The sequence below is a fragment of the Engystomops pustulosus genome, chromosome 11 (genome assembly GCF_040894005.1).
Source record: "Engystomops pustulosus chromosome 11, aEngPut4.maternal, whole genome shotgun sequence".
Classification (NCBI taxonomy): Eukaryota; Metazoa; Chordata; class Amphibia; order Anura; family Leptodactylidae; genus Engystomops; species Engystomops pustulosus.
This window is the reverse complement of record NC_092421.1, coordinates 75905182-75927167: the sequence shown is the minus strand read 5'-3', so window position 1 is coordinate 75927167 and position 21986 is coordinate 75905182. Positions and strand designations below refer to the sequence as shown.

Sequence of the window (21986 nt, the reverse complement as noted above, 5' to 3'; positions counted from 1 at the left end):
TACGGGGGGGGCACACAAAAGCTTATAGTCTATGAGGATGAGGAGGTGACACAAGAGCTTAAAGTCTATGAGGATGAGGGGGTGACACAAGAGCTTAAAGTCTATGAGGATGAGGGGGTGACACAAGAGGTTACAGTCTATGAGGGTGAGGGGTGACACAAGAGCTTACAGTCTATGAGGATGAGGGGGTGATACAAGAGTTTACAGTCTATGAGGATGAGATGGTGACACAAGAGCTTAAAGTCTATGAGGATGAGGGGGTTACACAATAGCTTACAGTCTATGAGGATGAGGGGGGTAACACAAGAGCTTACAGTCTATGAGGATGAGGGGGTGACACAAGACCTTACAGTCTATGAGAAGGAGGGGGTGACACAAGAGCTTACAGTCTATGAGGATGAGGGGGTGACACAAGAGCTTACAGTCTATGAGGATGAGGGGGTGACACAAGAGCTTACAATCTATGAGGATGAGGAGGTGACACAAGAGCTTACAGTCTATGAGGATAAGGGGGTGACACAAGAGCTTACAGTCTATGAGGATGAGGGGGTGACACAAGAGCTTACAGTCTGAGGATGAGGGGGTGACACAAGAGCTTCCAGTCTATGAGGATGAGGGATGACACAAGAGCTTACAGTCTATGACGATGGGTGGGGGTTACACAGGAGCTTACAGTCTATGGGGATGAGGGGTGACACAAGAAATTACAGTCTATGAGGATGAGGGGTGACACAAGAGCTTACAGTCTATGACAGTGATGGCGAACCTATGGCACGGGTGCCAGAGGTGGCACTCAGGGCACTCTTTGTGGGCACCCAGGCCACATTGCCCCAGCACAGTTCACCAGACATGAGTAGAAGAATTCACCTGCAGGCACAGGCAATGTAGATGCCACTCTTCATAGCAACACATCCTCAGCTTCTTCGGACTTTAGAAAGAGTGAAAGGGTGAGTGCAAGGGCAGTTTATTGATGGAGGTCCTTCTTTTGAATTTGTGGTAGAACAGCGAGTTATTGCTTAAATTTCTGTGTTGGCACTTTGCTTTAAATACGTGGGTTTTTGTTGTAATTTGGGCACTCGGTCTCAAAAAGGTTCGCCATCACTGGTCTATGAGAAGGAGGGGGTGACACAAGAGCTTACAGTCTATGAGGATGAGGGATAACACAAGAGCTTACAGTCTGAGGATGAGGGGGTGACACAAGAGCTTACAGTCTATGAGGATGAGGGATGGCACAAGAGCTTACAGTCTATGAGGATGAGGGGGTGACACAAGAGCTTACAGTCTATGAGGATGAGGGGGTGACACAAGAGCTTACAGTCTATGAGGATGAGGGGGTGACACAAGAGCTTACAGTCTATGAGGATGGGTGGGGGTTACACAGGAGCTTACAGTCTATGGGGATGAGGGGGTGACCCAAGAGCTTACAGTCTATGAGGATGAGGGGGTGATACCAGAGCTTACAGTCTATGAGGATGAGGGGGTGACACAAGAGCTTACAGTCTATGAGGATGAGGGGGTGACACAAGAAATTACAGTCTATGAGGATGAGGGGTGACGCTGTCAGGGTCGGGCCAATCCCGCCTTACACTCTTCTCTCAGACACTCCAAATTAGTTGAGCATGCGTGCACGTTTGGATAAGAAAAGACAGAAGACTGAAGTTCTGTTTTATCTTAGGTTCATGCTCTTAACTTGCCGAACAGAAAAGAGAAATGAACTGTGTTTATTTCCTGATTACATAGCCTCTTATACCCATAGAAAAAGGTGTGGTTACATACATTAAAATCATTATAATTGGTTATAGCTAAGCATATATGTCTGGCCCCCGGCTCTTGCTGATTGGTCTTCCAAAACTAGGCCTTGGTTGCTATGCCAGGGGAATTTCCAGTCACCGTTGTCTACAGTAAATTGACCACTAGTCTGGATGCTGATGCTATTCTTAACAAACATCTGCTCTTCCATCTTCTGCTTTCCATCACAAGACTTGAGTTTCGCTGATAGTTGCATGTCTGGTTAAAACTGATGTAAGGGAAAAGCTCTGTATTTCTCAACAGACAATGTACAAAAATATAGGGCAAAGGGCACATGTATACAATCATAAAGCATATAGTTATTATGGACACATAATCATTACTTTGGCCCTCACAATTCCCCCCTAAATACTGAGCTTTTCCCTACACTTCACTGCGATTCATTTTTCCTATAGGCTGTCCATGTGGTGGGAGAGGGGAGTGGATTGCTTCACTGAGTCATTGACCCAACGTGCCCTTGTGACACCTGGATCAATTTCCCAGCACTAACCTTGCTGACACATGGAGTCCTCCTTCTTTCCCTTACACTAAAGCTTCCACTATTGGGGAGGGGGCTAAGTATTCTGAGATCACAATGGCAGGTAGGTCATCTATCGGGGAAGAATTTGGGTGTTCCAGAACTGGAACATCAGGCTGTTCTGACAGAACTGAGATCTCAGACAAATCGGGCAGATTTCTATTCCTCATGGACATATAACAAACAGACTGTTTATCGATATTCGGAAAAAACTCCTTTAGCCTTGTTATTCGCAATTTTCTTGGCCAACTTCTTATACAATGGCATACAACAACACAAGAGAAATAGAGCCAGGATGAATATCCCGAGTAGTACCAATCCTATCTGTTGGAAAAGGGCCTTCCACCCTCCTGCCCAACTAGTAAACCATGCTGCCCAGGAGGTATCTACCCCTGCATTTTCCTTCATCTCAGTTGCCAATGCTGTAATTTTCTTTATTGCTATCAGTGTCTTACCACCAGCACCTGAATTCTGAGGGATATAAGTGCAACAGTCTTCTCCTATCATTCCATACACTCCACCTTTTTCTGCGAGTATCATATCTAGGGTCATTCTATTTTGTAAAGTCATTCTAGTATTGGGGCCCAGTTCTTCCACAATACTAGTGAAAGCATCCCTACTGTAATTTACAAACCTCTGTTCATTATAGTAAACGTAATTTATCCAGTCCACATTTTTATTGATTTGCACTTGGGGAATTATGGAAGCAAATCCGGCTGCAATCTGATCCTGAGCCTTGTATCGGTCTGGGACCCCCCTCGGGACACCAATACTATCTATGTAAACATCAGGGTCTTGTCCGTAATCAGTGTTACTTAGTGACCTTTTTATCTTTACCTGTTCATTTTTATGAGTCGGATCCCAGGGTAACATCAAGAAAGGCAGGACTAATTTAACTAGGGCACATTGACCCCTCCATGATTGGGGGAGGCGGTTCCTCAGCTTACCATTCCCACAAAGCCAAAAGACATCATAAAGGAAAGAAGTATGGTCGGACAATAAATCTGGGTCTATGGTGACAATCTCTTGGCAGAAATCTTTTTCAAACACCCCCAGGGGAGTTTTGGCATTAGTGATGTCAGAGGATACACAGGTATAGTTTCCCTGCTCCACCTTACATCTGACCATGAATTGCAGTTCTCATTCCCGGGACGGGTTACACAGATGTAGAACTGTGCTTCGCCCTTGTACTGGTATGATGGATCCCATCTAATGTCCTCTGTCCCTCGACAATCTACAACATCACAAAAATCAAAGAGATACTCTTCATACGGGGCCGTGGTATGTACCCAAAAGGTTGTGATTTGGCAGTTATCTGTGATTATTAAACAACTCAAGCAGGAAAGGATATAGAGCTTCATTTTGTTTTCCCTTTGCAGTGTGATGCGTGTATCCAGGTGGGTTTCCCTTCAAGTTTCACCGCTGTAGGCGTTACCAGGACCACTGTGTAAGGTCCCTCGAATCTGGGTTGGAAGCAATCTTTCCTAATATGCTTCTTCACATATACTTGATCACCTGGTTGGAAGTTGTGAACTACGTCACCTGATAACTCTGGAAAAGAAGCAACAACTGCAGCATGCAGATTAGTTAATTCCTTGGACAATTCAATTACATATTGTACAGTCTTATCATGACTTTCAGACAATTCCTGCTTACTTATCACGGGAAAAACTGGTGGTTTGCCAAACAAAATCTCATAGGGGGTGAGACCATGTTTAGCCTGGGCAGTGTGTCGGACATGATACAGAGCAATGGGGAGCAATTCTGGCCAGGGGAGGGGACTATCCTGGGTCATTTTAAGTAACTTGTTCTTTAGGGTACCATTTATCTTCTCTACCTTTCCTGAGTTCTGTGGGTGGTATGGTGTGTGTAGGCCCAAGTCTACTCCTAATATATTCCATAACTTTTCTGAATATCTGAGAAGAAAAAGCAGGGCCTTGGTCTGACTCTATAACTTGTGGTACTCCAAATCTACAAACTGTCTCAGTAATCAATTTCTTTGCTGTAGTTTTTGATGTCATGTTAGCTACTGGGTGCGCCTCTGGCCATCCGGAGAACATGTCTACTACTACAAGTACATATTCGTGTTTTCCCTCCTTGGGTAGCTGGATGTGGTCCACTTGGATCCTTTGAAATGGGTATTCTGGTTTGGCAAGGTATTGTTGGGGTACCTTTGCTGTAGGGGCGGGATTGCAAGTGGCGCATACGGTACAGGCCTGGTTGTATGCGGCAATGGCAGGTGTGATTCCTGGGGCATAGTAGATTCTCTGGATGCAGGCATAAGCTTAGTTCTTTCCCCGATGTGTGGCTCCCTTGGTGTATCTATATAAACGTTGTCATCTAGGTGCTTCTCTTAGACCTTTAGAATCCTTTGGGATTCTCTACCTTTTCTTATATGTCTGATCAACCTTATCCCTGGGGATCATGAGGAAGGAATGCACAAACCTTATCACAGTACACTCACCTTCCCAGCCTCTAGGCCTGACCTGACTCTCCTATCCCCACAAATCCAGTACACATCAGACACTGCTAATACAGGGTTACCTGTGCTGTCAATGTTAAAGAAGGTCATTGTCTTGTTGCACCAACCGTAGGTAAAGTCTCCTACCCTGGGGGTATCCTGGTTACAGTGATAGTCATGGTTGGGGTGTCCCTGAGCATACAGTCAGTCAGAAGAGACCAGCTAGCAGGAAGAATAAGTAAGTTTGCAATAAAAAAACGTGGCAGCATGCTGGCTTCCCTCCTGCTTCACAGACGTGGCATTGGTCAGCAGGACTTGGAAAGGACCGTCGTTACAAAGCTCCAGACTCTCTCTCTGGTGTCTCTTTACCACCACGTAGTCTCCGGGCTCCAGGTTATGCATCCTGAGGTCTCTGTCTGGATCTGAAAAAGGAATCAGAAACACTTTTGCGGACCTTTTCCAAGGCCTGGCTCAGCTGTGTGGCGTATTCCACCTGGTTTCCTGCCATCAGCTATAGGGTCTGTGGGAAAGTAGGGGCCTAGTCTAGGTGCGCAGCCAAAAAGTACTTCAAAGGGGGCAATCCCATATTTCTGTTGGAGGTGGTCTTAACTGAATGGTGGGCAGCAGGAAAGCACTCGCCTGTTCTACACCCAGGAGGGACAATGTTTCAGGTTTTTACCTGTCCAGTGAAGTGGGTTCTGCGACTGGACTCTATGGTCTCTGGAAGTCCAAACCTGCAGAAAAATCTCACTCACCAACTTCTTGGCTGCAGCTCTGGCAATAGCCTTGGTCATGACAGAAGCTTCTGGACACCCTGGAAAGAGATCAATGCACACAGGCACGTATTCCTACATACCACTTTTTGGTAGCTGGATAAAATCCATCTGCAGTCTCTGGAAGGGATACAGCAGCTTGGGTGTCACCTTCTGTGGGGTCTTTTCCACCTTACCCGGGTTGTGGCGGGCACAGACTATACAGGCTTTCACTAGTCTAGTGACAGGGGTAGTAATGCCGGGGCAAACCACTTGCGGTTTATGAGCACGAGCATGGCCATTTTGGATATGTGTGTGTGCTTCCGTGGGCTACTTGACTTACTGTCGGGTGCAGGGCTCCGGGCAGGCACACCCTCTCTCCCAGCATCCAGGTCCCATCGTCATCTGGGCTCCAGCTTTCCTCCACACTTCCTTCACTTCTGATGACTCTCGGGCCACCAGGGACTGGAACACCTGTGGATCAAACTTTTAGCTCAGAACTCACCGCTGAGACTTCAGGACAGTCTCTGGGCTCCATCTGTGCAGCTGCCTTCGCCATCCCGTCAGCCACATACTTGCCCTTGGCTTGTGGAGTCACCAAATTGTGTGTGCTTTTACTTTTACTATCCCCACCTCTTATGGAAGTAAGAGAGCATCCATGAGTTCTTTAACCAGCGTGCCATGCTTAAAGGGGGTCCCTGCAGAGGTGAGGAAATCTCTAGCCTTCCATAAGGGTTCATAGTCGTGTTTAGACCCCAGGACTATACCTTGAGTATAGATGTTTGTCCTTTTACCTTCCACCAGCTGTAGCGCTTCCCTGAGTGCCATCACTTCACCTCCTGCGCTGACCTGTGTGGAGGGAGTGGTTCTGCTTGTACTACCTCATGTGCGCCACTGACCACTGTATATCCAGCATAGAACCATCTGTCTTCTCCTGCAGACCTGGAGCCATCTATGAGAAAAAAACTCAACATCTGGGTTAATCACCCTTCTCCCCCCCCTCTCTGAATCCTGGAAGACTGGCGATAGAATGAAGGATTCAGAGCTGTGCACCTTATCAGTGTGTCCTGGGGCATCAGGAGTGCACACTGGAGTCTGAGCTGTCTGGCCTTTGCTCAGATATTTGGGCTGTACTTGGGTGAGGACACTGTGCAAGGTAAGTGGGGTTTGCACTGTAACTGAGTGATCTAGGGTCTAGGATCAGCTCACTGGCCTTGGTGAGCAGATTGCTGGCTGCAGCTACTAACACATGAGGGGCTCCCCTCACAACGGAGTCTAACCGGGCCTAATAGTGGGCCACTGGGGAGGCCACCATGTTCCTGGGCTAAAACATCTATGGCATGGACTGGATACTCAAAGCAAAATAAAATGTCTGGTTCAGTGGAATGTGCCTAGGGCCGGGGCAGACAGGATTTACCAGCTTAGGGCTATGGAATGCATCAATTGCCTCCTGACTAAGGGCAAATGGGGAAGAGGCAATTCAGTTTATCAAGGGGCAACATCAGGCTGGAGGCAGCAGACCTTATCCCAGGCCTGCAGGAGCTGGTCAGTCCTAGAAACATGTGAAGAGGCTTAGGGCCTCAGGGCAGGGGCACATTCTGGACCACCAGCTTTCTTTCCTCTGTCAGGTGTCTGCCTGTGGCTGAGAAGCAGTAGCCTAGGAAGACCACCTTCTCCTGACGGTACTGGAGTTTATCTCTGGAAACTTTGCAACCCTTCTGGAACAAAAAACACATAAGGTCAATAAATGCATCCTGGCAAACAAAAACAGTAGGTCCTCCGCATACTGATAAGGAGAACATCCAGTAAGGGGCTAGTCTGTCAGTCTACTTCCTGTAGGGCCGTGGGGTATTGGCTGGGTGAGTTTTACCCCCCCTTGTGGGAGTCTACATCAGGTATACTGGAATACTGAACTGGTAAAGGCAAATAAATACTGACAATTTTCATGCAGGGGCCCAGAGAGGAGAACATTTGCCAAATCAATAACAGTGAATAATTTGTCACTCTCGGGGACTGCTGCCAGTGTGGGACACTCATTAGCAGCTTGGAGATCATGGACCATCCTACATGTATGTTGTTCTTTCTGGGTCTTTTTCTTGACTGCGAATGGGTTAAAATCATCACTGGGCTAGCAGGGAAGGGTTTGACAATAAGAGAAGCTGTCTGGGGGCATGTACTTACTGACGTCCTTGTTAGTTACCGCCCCCCTATTAGAATATGGCCACTCACTTTAGTCACTTCAGTAATGTCTCCTCCCAGCAAGTGGAAGCACGCCCCCTTGAACTGGGCTCGTCCGGAATCTAAACTTTTGTCAGTCATACTTATTATGGTCTGTGAAACACTAGTCTCAGTTTCCCTCTGTCTTTCAGTCACAGTTCCCTCTATCGCCCCCCCCCCTCCTTGTAAACTTGCACTTGCAAAGTCACTGTCTGTTCTTCTCCCAAGCACAGCACAGATCGCTTCAAGACCAGTTCTCAAACACAAATTGCAAGCAGCTATAGAGAAATTTAGCCATCAAGAAATAAAATCTCTTTTTCTCAAATTCTCTACACATCAAAATCTCTGAAATGTCCCTTATCACCTGTCTCCTTCTCAACGGGCACTCTGAAGAATTCCTGTCACTCTGTCCTGGTGTCCGTCTGTCAAAATCAGAGGCTCTAAGTGTCTATTTAAAAATCTGATCAAATTTTTTTTTTTTTTTTCTCACCGTCCTTTTAATTCTAATTCTTCTAATTCTTATCATGACTCCGCCCATTCCAGGTTTTGTAAACCACACACTCTACAGGTCCACCCTTCCAAACCGGGTTGGCCGCCATTATAGGGCTGTGGCTGGGCACATGGCACTGTCGCCATTTTGGTTCCGCATTTCACATCTCTATCTAAAGGCTTCACATATCCATATAGCACTTCCGCTTTTGCTGAACAATCATCTCCCTGAACTTCTGACCATCATTCAACTTGCAATGCTCTGGCCACTCTGTAGTGAGCCTGAGCAGCTTCCAGTATGCCCTTATCTTCTAACACACCTCTACTTGTGGTTAGAATTTACTTCCACACTGAAGGCTGCAGCCTTCCCTTTGAGGGCATATCAACATACTTGTACAACCTCACACAATTATTAACATACTTTTTTCCTTCCCTTTTTTCAACAAGCCCGACTGCAGTCTCTGCCCCCTCGGGGAGGGTATGCACTTTCTTAAACACACCTAACATCATGTTCTAACAAGGTACACGTTGGTGTAGCTACTCACTCTCAACGCAGGGGCCCCGGCTCACCGTTGTGTATCAAGAAAATAACAAACGTCCCTAACCTACCAAAACCTCTGACTACACATCCGTTAGAACCATTAATAGTTCAAAAACCGTGCTTCCCTCGGTACCTTAATCAGCCGGTCTCCTAGTGAGCCATGCTATCTTCTTTCCGGTCTCTAACCCTAGACCACCTTAATTCCCTCCCCCCCCGTATAAAACAATAAAACAATAAAAACAATAAAAACAATCCGGACACGTAACCAGTGCCCAATATCCCCAGAACAGAGGATGTCAATCTGTACTATTCTCAGTCCGCAAACTTCCTCCCCAGCTTCTACAGAAGGGGGGCAGAGACTCTATATGTCACAATGAAGCCTTTTACTTTCACTTTCCACCCAAAGGTCTGACTCAGTGCCTGAGAGAATGAGGCGTGGTGATTATTCAGTGACACACCATAGGGAAGTGTCACTATACATCAGTTCTGAACCATCCCAGCGATCACCGTAAAGAAAATGAGTCTCACCACTCAGACAATCAGCCCTTAGACCCGAAAAGTATCAGAAGCTACTAACTTATTCCACACCAATGATCACAGGGAAGTCCAACACATATATAATATGCATCAACTTACCGTGATTCAGTGAGGCCGCGGTCCTCTATTGGTGTGGACAAGCGTTCGTCCCCCGTCCTCTGGTTCGGGTCCTCGGGTGTACGGTATCAGCGGGGATGGCCCCACGTTCGGGCGTCAGCTGTCAGGGTCGGGCCAATCCCGCCTTACACTCTTCTCTCAGACACTCCAAATTAGTTGAGCATGCGTGCACGTTTGGATAAGAAAAGACAGAAGACTGAAGTTCTGTTTTATCTTAGGTTCATGCTCTTAACTTGCCGAACAGAAAAGAGAAATGAACTGTGTTTATTTCCTGATTACATAGCCTCTTATACCCATAGAAAAAGGTGTGGTTACATACATTAAAATCATTATAATTGGTTATAGCTAAGCATATATGTCTGGCCCCCGGCTCTTGCTGATTGGTCTTCCAAAACTAGGCCTTGGTTGCTATGCCAGGGGAATTTCCAGTCACCGTTGTCTACAGTAAATTGACCACTAGTCTGGATGCTGATGCTATTCTTAACAAACATCTGCTCTTCCATCTTCTGCTTTCCATCACAAGACTTGAGTTTCGCTGATAGTTGCATGTCTGGTTAAAACTGATGTAAGGGAAAAGCTCTGTATTTCTCAACAGACAATGTACAAAAATATAGGGCAAAGGGCACATGTATACAATCATAAAGCATATAGTTATTATGGACACATAATCATTACTTTGGCCCTCACAACACGAGCTTACAGTCTATGAGGATGAGGGGGTGACACAAGAGCTTACAGTCTATGAGGATGAGGGGGTAACACAAGGGCTTACAGTCTATGAGGAGGAGGGGGTAACACAAGGGCTTACAGTCTATGAGGATGAGGGGGTGACACAAGAGCTTACAGTCTATGAGGATGAGGGGGTGACACAAGAGCTTACAGTCTATGAGGATGAGGGGGTGACACAAGAGCTTACAGTCTATGAGGATGAGGGGGTGACACAAGAGCTTACAGTCTTTGAGGATGAGGGGGTGACACAAGAGCTTACAGTCTATGAGGATGAGGGATGACACAAGAGCTTACAGTCTAGGAGGATGAGGGGGTGACACAAGAGCTTACATTCTATGAGGAGGAAGGGGGGGGGTGGGCACAAGAGCTTACAGTCTATAAGGATGAAGGGTGACACAAGAGCTTCCAGTCTATGAGGATGAGGGGGTGACACAAGAGCTTACATTCTATGAGGAGGAAGGGGGGGTGGGCACAAGAGCTTACAGTCTATAAGGATGAAGGGTGACACAAGAGCTTACAGTCTATGAGGATGAGGGGGTGACACAAGAGCTTACAGTGTATGAGGATGAGGGTGACACAAGAGCTTACAGTCTATGGGGATGAGGGGTGACACAAGAGCTTACAGTCTATGAGAATGAGGGTGTGACACAAGAGCTTACAGTCTATGAGGATGAGGGGGTGACACAAGAGCTTACAGTCTATGAGGATGAGGGGTGACACAAGAACTTAGTCTATGAGGATGAGGGGGTGACACAAGAGCTTACAGTCTATGAGGATGAGGGGGTGACACAAGAGCTTACAGTCTATGAGGATGAGGGGGTGACACAAGAGCTTACAGTCTATGAGTATGAGGGGGTGACACAAGAGCTTACAGTCTATGAGGATGAGGGGGTGACACAAGAGCTTACAGTCTATGAGGAGGAGGTACTGGTCATAGAGACGGTATCGATGCCCCTCTATTACTTCTATAGGAGCCATTTCCTTGAGAGACGTTTAAGATATTATCTGGTCATAACTTTGTTGAATTTTCTTATTTTCTTATATTTACCAGTTTTATTGTTTCTTTGTTGGTCTCAGGTCACACATTTTAGAAGTGGGTTTGTCCTTCCTCTGTGCTGTCTGTAGAGTCGCCCATCTCCATAGTGTTATGTGGTCGGTGCGATGTCGCGGCTGCTGCAGAACACAAGAGTTTCCAGCCACATCTTCCCCATTTCTTGAGAATAGAAACTTTGAGAATGAACTGAATGTGGACCTGATCATAATACTGTATTATTATTATATTGTATTCTATTACCTTGTCTTTTAACAAGGTAATTTAACCTTGGTCATGATACCTGGGTGAGTAGTTGATCTTGGATGGTTGAGTGGTACTTGATGTGAGGTTACCAGAGTAGGGTTTATGACCTAACCACTGGACAAGATCATGATACCTAAATTGTTCTTGAGAGGATGTTACCGGAGGAGCAGCAGGAGAATAAGTCAGGACCACTGTTAAATGACGAAGTGGACTTCTATTCCGGGCCATCTTTGCCTCTTGAACCTTTCTTTAGAAGCCTATGGGAACATGAATAATATGGACAACAAGTAGATGCACATGGGTGACATGGACACATTGGGGGTCATTTACTAAGGGTCCGATTCACGCATTTTCGTTGGGTTTCCTGTATTTTTCCCATTTGCGCCGGGTTGCAAGCAACGGAAATCGGGGGTGCGGCCAACGGTAAACCCGACGGATTCGGAAAAAACGCGGTATTTAAAAAAAAAAAGTGTCGTTTGACACGCACTTACCTGCACCAAGAAATAGAAGGTGAACTCCGGTGAACTCCAGCGGACCTCAGCGCAGCAGCGACACCTAGTGGATATCGGCGCACAGACCTTAGTGAATCCCGGCCGGACCCAAATCAGCGCTGGATCGCGACTGCTCCGGGTAAGTAAATCTGCCCCATTGTGTGATATCAGTATTTGCAGATTAGTTACTAGGTAAGGAGTGGGGCATGAAGTGACATAATCCGGCAGCCTTTGAGGTTTTTTTTGGTCCACATAAATCGATGACACGCTGACCATTTTTGAGCAATCGCAATAGTTGGGTTGACAAACTCATGACTCAAAGACTGCAAAAATAGTAGATGGATCCGCTGTCTGCATCTCCAATGGAGTTTGTTGGCTCTACCCGTGTTTTCATGGTTGTCCTCCAGGTGCTGGGAGTTCTTGTCAGAGACCCAAAAGACATTGGGGGTCATTTACTAAGGGCCCGATTCGCGTTTTCCCGACGTGTTACCCGAATATTTCCGTTTTGCGCCGATTGTACCTGAATTGCCCCGGGTTTTTGGCGCACGCGATCGGAATTTGGCGCATCGGCGCCGGCATGCGCGCGACGGAAATCGGGGGGCGTGGCCGAACGAAAACCCGACGTATTCGGAAAAACCGCCGCATTTAAAAAAAAAATTGTGTCGCGAAAATTTCACTCACCTTCATCCTGGGTAGGCCGGTGTATTTCGAGGCATTCCAGCGGACTTCAGCGCAGCAGCGCCACCTGGTGGACGGCGGAGGAACTGCATTGATGAATCCCGGCCGGACCCGAATCCAGCGCAGAGAACGCGCCGCTGGATCGCGAACGGACCAGGTAAGTAAATGTGCCCCATTGATTGGGAATTTCGGTTATGAGGCTCATTGGAGATAACAGGAAAAAGTGCACCTGTTGGAGAGCGTCATTAACAACCATAATATCTACTATACTACTGTCTCCAGTATTTCCCAGAAGGTCCATGTCAACCATCTCAATGTGTGACTCTTGCCATATAAAGATACATGACTCAGAAAGGAGGGAACTTTTATAAGAAATGGAAGCCAAAAAAATGTCATGGCAATGGCATGGATGCCTCTGAGGCTGCCTAATCGCACCATTATGCCAAAATTATGGGCAACAGCATGGCCATGACAGAGTGACAGAATGAAGCTAGATAGCATCTAAAACATCCAATAATTGACCCTGACACTATAGGGGACGGCATGCAGAGGCAGCGGCAGCAGCGGCAGGCTAGAGAGTGGCATGGCGACATACCCTAAATGGACTCAGGCTTCAAACCAATGGGTGGCAGAGAGGAACCAAAGGAGGTGAGCAAGAAGCGCTCAAATAATATCGCTACATGATAAAAGTTTCCCAGTATATTTTGTGGATTACACAGCAGGGTGGCGACAAAGTTAACATGGAATCCATGAAAACAACCCAAAATTCTGCCTGACACAGCTCGTTTGATAAGGGGACCATGTATGGAGGCAGTGAACTAGTAGTAGATTAAAGGTGCTGCAGTTAAAACTATGTTAGTTGGATCTTGAGATGGAGCTGGCGCTCCGCTGCCAGGCGAGCTTTCGCCAATCCAAGCCCGTGTCTCTAGGCTACTCCCCAAACAGCACTTCTAAGAACCTTTTGTATAAGATCAAGTGTAGTAGCGTTCTTATAAGTTTAGGATATGCCGGGTGAGGGGAATGTAAACAGATGCGCAAGAAGCGCTGAAATAATATCGGTAAATGATAAAAGTTTGCCAGTATATTTTGTGGATAACACAGCAGGGTGGCGACAAAGTTAACAACTTTGATGTGGAATCCATGAAAACAACCCAAATTTCTGCCTGACACACCTCGTTTGATAAAGGGACGATGTATGGAGGCAGCTATATGGACGACTTTTGGAGGTAGCAATGGAGACAACGTGTGGAGGCTGCTATGGAGACAATTTAATTTGGATAGTGCCTGTATGTGGCAGTCCCAAAAAGTTTTCAAACCAGAGGAGCAGGTAGGTGGCCCTCCAGAAAAATGGAATAGATTGAGTGCCTGTATGTGGCAGTCCCAAAAAGTTTTCAAACCAGAGGAGCAGGTAGGTGGCCCTCCAGAAAAATGGAATAGATTGAGTGCCTGTATGTGGCAGTCCCAAAAAGTTTTCAAACCAGAGGAGCAGGTAGGTGGCCCTCCAGAAAAATGGAATAGATTGAGTGCCTGTATGTGGCAGTCCCAAAAAGTTTTCAAACCAGAGGAGCAGGTAGGTGGCCCTCCAGAAAAACGGAATAGATTGAGTGCCTGTATGTGGCAGTCCCAAAAAGTTTTCAAACCAGAGGAGCAGGTCGGTGGCCCTCCAGAAAAATTGAATAGATTGACTGCCTGTATGTGGCACTCCCAAAAATTGTTTAAAACAGAGGACCGGGTCGGTGGCCCTCCAGAAAAATTGAATGCATAAAGTACTATAGCTAGAGCCAGTGGGCCCTGTCAAAAAATAGCCAGTTTCCTCTGCTTTACTGTACAAAGTGGAGGAGAAGGAGGAAAATGAGGAGGAGGAGGAGTGGATCAATTATTCAGGTTGAGCTTCCTTCACCCGGTGGAGATTGGAAATTATGAGAAATCCAGGCTTTATTCATCTTAATAAGCGTCAGCCTGTCAGCGCTGTCAGTCGACAGGCGTGTACGCTTATCGGTGATGATGCCACCAGCTGCACTGAAAACCCGCTCGGACAAGACGCTAGCGGCAGGGCAGGCAAGAACCTCCAAGGCGTACAGCGCCAGTTCGTGCCACATGTCCAGCTTTGAAACCCTGTAGTTGTAGGGAGCTGTGTGATCATTTAGGACGATGGTATGGTCAGCTACGTACTCCCTCACCATCTTTCTGTAAAGATCAGCCCTACTCTGCCGAGACTGGGGACAGGTGACAGTGTCTTGCTGGGGTGACATAAAGCTGGCAAAAGCCTTGTAAAGCGTACCCTTGCCAGTGCTGGACAAGCTGCCTGCTCGCCTACTCTCCCTCGCTACTTGTCCCGCAGAACTACGCACTCTGCCGCTAGCGCTGTCAGAAGGGAAATACTGTTTCAGCTTGTGCACCAGGGCCTGCTGGTATTCATGCATTCTCACACTCCATTCCTCTGCAGGGATGAGAGTGGCAAGATTTTGCTTGTACCGTGGGTCCAGGAGAGTGAACACCCAGTAATCGGTGCTGGAATAAATTCTTTGAACGCGAGGGTCACGGGATAGGCAGCCTAGCATGAAATCTGCCATATGCGCCAGAGTACCAACGCGTAAGAATTCACTCCCCTCACTGGCCTGACTGTCCATTTCCTCCTCCTCCAACTCCTCCAACTCCTCTTCTTCTGCCCATACACGCTGAACAGTGAAGGACTCAACAATGGTCCCCTCTTGTGTCTCGCCAACATTCTCCTCCTCTTCCTCCTCATCCTCCTCCACCTCCTCCGATATGCGCTGAGAAACAGACCTGAGGGTGCTTTGGCTATCAACAAGGGAATCTTCTTCCCCCGTCTCTTGTGACGAGCGCAAAGCTTCCGACTTCATGCTGATCAGAGAGTTTTTCAACAGGCCAAGCAGCGGGATGGTGAGGCTGATGATGGCGGCATCGCCACTGACCATCTGTGTTGACTCCTCAAAGTTACTCAGCACCTGACAGATATCAGACATCCACGTCCACTCCTCATTGTAGACTTGAGGAAGCTGACTGACCTGACTACCAGTTCTGGTGGAAGTTGACATCTGGCAGTCTACAATGGCTCGGCGCTGCTGGTAAACTCTGGATAACATGGTCAGTGTTGAATTCCACCTCGTGGGCACGTCGCACAACAGTCGGTGAGCGGGCAGTTGGAGGCGGCGCTGCGCTGCCCTGAGAGTGGCAGCATCTGTGCTGGACTTCCTGAAATGCGCACAGATGCGGCGCACCTTCGTGAGCAAATCAGACAGATTGGGGTATGTCTTGAGGAAACGCTGAACTATCAGATTTAACACATGGGCCAGGCATGGCACATGTGTCAGTCTGCCGAGTTGCAGAGCCGCCACCAGGTTACGGCCGTTGTCACACACAACCATGCCTGGCTTCAGGTTCAGTGGTGCCAGCCACAGATCAGTCTGCGCCGTGATGCCCTGTAATAGCTCTTGGGCGGTGTGCCTTTTATCGCCTAGGCTGAGCAGTTTGAGCACCGCCTGCTGTCGCTTAGCGACGGCACTGCTGCTGTGCCTAGAGCTACCGACTGATGGCGCCGTGCCCACGGATGGTAGTTCGGAGGAGGAGGTGGAGGAGGGGTGGGAGGAGGAGGAGGCATAGTAGGCCTGAAACACCTGGACCGAGGTAGGCCCCGCAATCCTCGGCGTCGGCAGTATATGACCAGCCGCAGGGTCAGACTCGCTCCCAGCCTCCACCAAGTTAACCCAATGTGCCGTCAGCGATATATAGTGGCCCTGCCCGGCAGCACTCGTCCACGTGTCCGTGGTCAGGTGGACCTTGTCAGAAACGGCGTTGGTCAGGGCACGGATGATGTTGTCTGACACGTGCTGGTGCAGGGCTGGGACGGCACATCGGGAAAAGTAGTGGCGGCTGGGGACCGAATACCGAGGGGCGGCCGCCGCCATGAGGTTGCGAAAGGCCTCGGTCTCTACTAGCCTATAGGGCAGCATCTCCAGGCTAAGCAATCTGGAGATGTGCACATTAAGGGCTTGGGCGTGCGGGTGGGTTGCACTATATTTGCGTTTCCGCTCCAGCGTCTGGGGTATGGAGAGCTGAACGCTGGTGGATGCTGTGGAGGATCGTGGAGGCGACGATGGGGTTTTTGTGGCAGGGTCCTGGGCAGGGGGCTGACTATCAGCTGACACAGGGGAAGGAGCAGTGGTGTGCACGGCCGGAGGTGAACGGGCTTGTTGCCACTGAGTGGGGTGTTTAGCATTCATATGCCTGCGCATACTGGTGGTAGTTAAGCTAGTAGTGGTGGAACCCCTGCTGAGCCTGGTTTGGCAAATGTTGCACACCACAGTCCGTCGGTCATCCGGTGTTTCCTTAAAGAACCTCCAGACTTCTGAAGATCTAGCCCTCGCCGCAAGAGCCCTCGCCACGGGAGCTTCACTAGTTGACACATTTGGCGCTGATGCACCAGCTCTGGCCCTGCCTCTCCGTCTGGCCCCACCACTGCCTCTTCCAACCTGTTCTGGTCGAGGACTCTCCTCCGTCTCAGAAGCACTGTGTTCACCCGGCCTCTCAACCCAGCTTGGGTCTGTCACCTCATCATCCTCCGATCCCTCAGTCTGCTCCCCCCTCGGACTTCCTGCCCTGACAACAACTTCCCCACTGTCTGACAACCGTGTCTCCTCATCGTCGGACACCTCTTTACACACTTCCACTACGTCAAGAAGGTCATCATCACCCACAGACTGTGACTGGTGGAAAACCTGGGCATCGGAAAATTGCTCAGCAGCAACCGGACAAGTGGTTTGTGACTGTGGGAAGGGTCCAGAAAACAGTTCCTCAGAGTATGCCGGTTCAAATGCCAAATTTTCCTGGGAGGGGGCAGACTGGGGGGGAGGAGGCTGAGGTGCAGGAGCTGGAGGAGTGGCGATTTCGGTGACATGGGTGGACTGCGTGGAAGACTGACTGGTGGACAAATTGCTCGAAGCATTGTCAGCAATCCACGACATCACCTGTTCGCACTGTTCTGGCCTCAACAGTGCTCTACCACGAGTCCCAGTAACTTCAGACATGAACCTAGGGAGTGTAGCTCTGCGGCGTTCCCCTGCTCCCTCATAAGCAGGTGGTGTCTCACCCCGCCCAGGACCACGGCCTCTGACCCCTGCAGTAGTTGGATGCCCACGTCCCCGCCCTCGTCCTCTACCCCTAGCCCTCGGGTTAAACATTTTTAAAATGAGAGTTATAACTTTAATTTTTTTTTAACTTTTTTTTGTGTTTTTTGTTTTTTTTTGTGTTTTTGAGTTTTTAAAAACAAACGATGCTATCCTATAGCTATGGCTATTTTCTAGCCAAGTATGAAAGCACTCTACTATGCCAGATGAGATGACACTGAGTTATTAAACAAAATAAACGTAAAATAAAAAAGGACAAATGGCAGACTGTGCCTAATTGAAATCCAACCCCTACAAAATTTTGCCACTTCGGTCTTTGCAATGGATATGTGCGTCACTAAGCGCAAAACACAGCGGTCGCAAGTCTCACTACAAATTGCTCACAATTGGCTAGTAGATGCACTGCAGCAAGTACAGCCACCAGCAGATCAACCAGAAATCAAATATATAACGCTACTGTAGGCGCAAGTAAGCCGTTTGGATTCTCCTATGGCTATTTTCTAGCCAAGTATGAAAGCACACTAATATGCCAGATGAGATGACACTGAGTTATTAAACAAAATAAACGTAAAATAAAAAAGGACAAATGGCAGACTGTGCCTAATTGAAATCCAACCCCTACTAAATTTTCCCACTCCGGTCTTTGCAATGGATATGTGCGTCACTAAGCGCAAAACACAGCGGTCTTAAGTCTCACTACAAATTGCTCACAATTGGCTAGTAGATGCACTGCAGCAAGTACAGCCACCAGCAGATCAACCAGAAATCAAATATATAACGCTACTGTAGGCGCAAGTAAGCCGTTTGGATTCTCCTATGGCTATTTTCTAGCCAAGTATGAAAGCACACTAATATGCCAGATGAGATGACACTGAGTTATTAAACAAAATAAACGTAAAATAAAAAAGGACAAATGGCAGACTGTGCCTAATTGAAATCCAACCCCTACTAAATTTTCCCACTTCGGTCTTTGCAATGGATATGTGCGCCACTAAGCGCAAAACACAGCGGTCGCAAGTCTCACTACAAATTGCTCACAATTGGCTAGTAGATGCACTGCAGCAAGTACAGCCACCAGCAGATCAACCAGAAATCAAATATATAACGCTACTGTAGGCGCAAGTAAGCCGTTTGGATTCTCCTATGGCTATTTTCTAGCCAAGTATGAAAGCACACTACTATGCCAGATGAGATGACACTGAGTTATTAAACAAAATAAACGTAAAATAAAAAAGGACAAATGGCAGACTGTGCCTAATTGAAATCCAACCCCTACTAAATTTTCCCACTTCGGTCTTTGCAATGGATATGTGCGTCACTAAGCGCAAAACACAGCGGTCGCAAGTCTCACTACAAATTGCTCACAATTGGCTAGTAGATGCACTGCAGCAAGTACAGCCACCAGCAGATCAACCAGAAATCAAATATATATAACGCTACTGTAGGCGTAAGTAAGCCGTTTGGATTCTCCTATGGCTATTTTCTAGCCAAGTATGAAAGCACACTAATATGCCAGATGAGATGACACTGAGTTATTAAACAAAATAAACGTAAAATAAAAAAGGACAAATGGCAGACTGTGCCTAATTGAAATCCAACCCCTACTAAATTTTTCCACTTTGGTGTTTGAGGTGGATATGTGTGCCACTAAGAGCTAAACACAACGGTAGCAAGTCCCCCTGCTAATTCCTCACAAAATGGTACTAGATGCAAATAAAAAAAAAAAAAAGTAGAACGTTATTGTAGCCCTAAGAAGGGCTGTTGGGTTCTTGGAGAATCACTCCTGCCTAACAGTAAGCTAATAGAACACCCTAACGCTTTCCCTGACCAGCAGCAGCTCTCTCCCTAGCGGCATCCAGACACAGAATGATCCGAGCAGCGCGGGCAGCGGCTAGTCTATCCCAGGGTCACCTGATCTGGCCAGCCAACCACTGCTATCGACGTGTAAGGGTACCACGTCATGCTGGGTGGAGTGCAGAGTCTCCTGGCTTGTGATTGGCTCTGTTTCTGGCCGCCAAAAAGCAAAACGGCGGGAGCTGCCATTTTCTCGAGCGGGCGAAGTATTCGTCCGAGCAACGAGCAGTTTCGAGTACGCTAATGCTCGACCGAGCATCAAGCTCGGACGAGCATGTTCGCTCATCTCTAGTCAACGTAGATTCAAGTTAGATCTGTGACATTACTAACATCTAGCGGAACAGGCAAATGAATTATAAACATAACTATGAGACGTCAAAGCTTGGAGATCCTTACAATTTTTAGTATTTTTAGTATGTTGTAAATCCATCTTTGACTTTAAACACTACCTGAATCCTTCTGGGCATGCTCTTGATCAAATCAAATGGAGGGCTGGTGTTGAATGCGTTGATGCGGGGATCCACAGGTATGCAACAACGTAGCCAATGAGAGAGGAGACAAAAAGCACAGAGGATTCAAGTGTATTTTGCTTGAGAAGGATTATGTACAGTAGAGTGTCTCTCACCTGGTCCAGTGAAAAGTAAAGCGTATCGTAAATAGATGAATATAGCAGAGCTGCTGCGGACGGGACTCAAGTCCGTGCAACCAGTGTTGGCGGACATGGCAATGTAGAGGAAATCCACAAGGTGTCGTTCCGTTCTGGAAGGCGCAGCCACACTCAGAAATTAGACCGGAGTGGTATATCCATAAAAATGATTTTAATAAAAAGTAAAACACTATGCGTTTCGGAACCGGACGAAGGCACCATCCCGGAGCCGAAACGCGTAGTGTTTTACTTTTTGTTAAAATCATTTTTATGGATATACCACTCCGGTCTAATTTCTGAGTGTGGCAGCGCCTTCCAGAACGGAACGACACCTTGTGGATTTCCGCTTTTCATCAAATCAAGCTGTTCACCTCCATTGGGTACAAATACAGTCAATATATGTATACAAGGCAGAGGACAAATCCAGTAGGTGTATCCTGGTAGAGTTAGGATATGAGGACGGAAGTTAACAGATCCCATCATATCAACAACTTATGAGAACAGATGAGTTAACAAAATCTGAGCCCTTAGTAAACTTTTCTGCTGCTTGCCCTCTGTCCGGGAACCTCTGTCTCTGTCTCTGTTCTGCTGCGACCTCCACGTCCTCTGTTCAAGAGAGAAACCTGGGGTCACTGGTGGTCATGTTCTTGCATTTTTTCCTGTTTCTTACCAACTTCATTTACATACACCACCACTTACCGAGCCCCCATCAACTATAGCTGCAAACTGAGAACCCGAAATATAATGGGGACCTTATTCTGCAGTTGGAACTTATGGGCTTCATGAATGAGCAAAACCATGGGCCGACTTATCATAGTTTTGTGGTGGAGAAGCACTGCAATAAATTCAAAGTCATTTCTTCGTGATATTCTATATTGGTAGCTTATACTCTATCAGACCTGCATGGTCCAGATACCTTCAAACAACATGGCCGTCCTTATAGCCTGTTGGTTGCAAACAATGTATATTATAGTGGTTATGCTGATGAGTTGTCTGTATTTCACATTTGTGTATAATGCAGCATAAATATTGTTGGATCCTCACCAAACTGTTCTTCAACCAATCTTCAACCTATGACTTATACAGTATGTTATGTTATATGTCCCTGCCAGTGCTCCGTATGTTCAAGATAACACAAGCGCCTGTGCATGAAGTGCGCTTAATTCCTTTGCACCTTTGAAGCGTTGTACCAGGCTGCGTAGTGCGCATGTTTGAGGTCCAATCAGTTTGCTTCGTCAGCTTATGTAGAGTGCCGGAAGATCTCGGAGATGTCCTGGAATACTCTGCTGCAGCTTTCGCTTCAGGTTTTCTCAATAAATAGGAATCGATATGGAGAAATGTTGAGTCCTGTTTTTTCAAATTATTATAATTGACCACGCTACAGAATAAATGGGCTGGTCGTGTTTCAAAGCTATCTAGCATCTTCTAACATCCAGCATCTTCCTCTAACAGCATCTAACTGTGGGGGTTATTTATCATACGCTGGCGCTCCGGGGTTTTGATGTATTCGGCGGCTGTGCGGCTTTTACTCCTATACCAGGTCCTACCTTAGAAATAAGTCATTGACTTTTCACATATGAAACATTGCCGGCTGCAGCGAGTTTGCGTCCACTCACCAGCCGGCAGCGCCCCATTGATGCCCCTCCACGCCCCTGCCGTAAAGTGAAAAATAATTGCAATAACATCATATTTTATTGTCTAGAG

The 21986-nt window shown here is 47.3% G+C and overlaps 1 protein-coding gene across 2 annotated transcripts; it reads right to left on the bottom strand.

The window, feature by feature from the left end:
• Positions 1–1573: 1573 nt before the first annotated feature.
• LOC140106754 (syncytin-2-like) lies at positions 1574–10121 on the bottom strand. 2 transcript variants are annotated; one of them, XM_072131371.1, is made up of 2 exons: positions 5883–10121; positions 1574–5209 (listed from the first exon to the last, which is right to left on the bottom strand). In XM_072131371.1, the coding sequence occupies exon 2, from the start codon at positions 3452–3454 to the stop codon at positions 2519–2521; it is 936 nt and encodes a 311-aa protein (XP_071987472.1). In that variant the 5' UTR covers positions 3455–5209; positions 5883–10121; the 3' UTR covers positions 1574–2518. The 2 variants fall into 2 exon arrangements, with proteins under 2 accessions (XP_071987472.1, XP_071987473.1); XM_072131372.1 differs by having other exon boundaries at positions 1574–5601; positions 6334–10121.
• Between the last annotated feature and the right edge of the window lie 11865 nt (positions 10122–21986).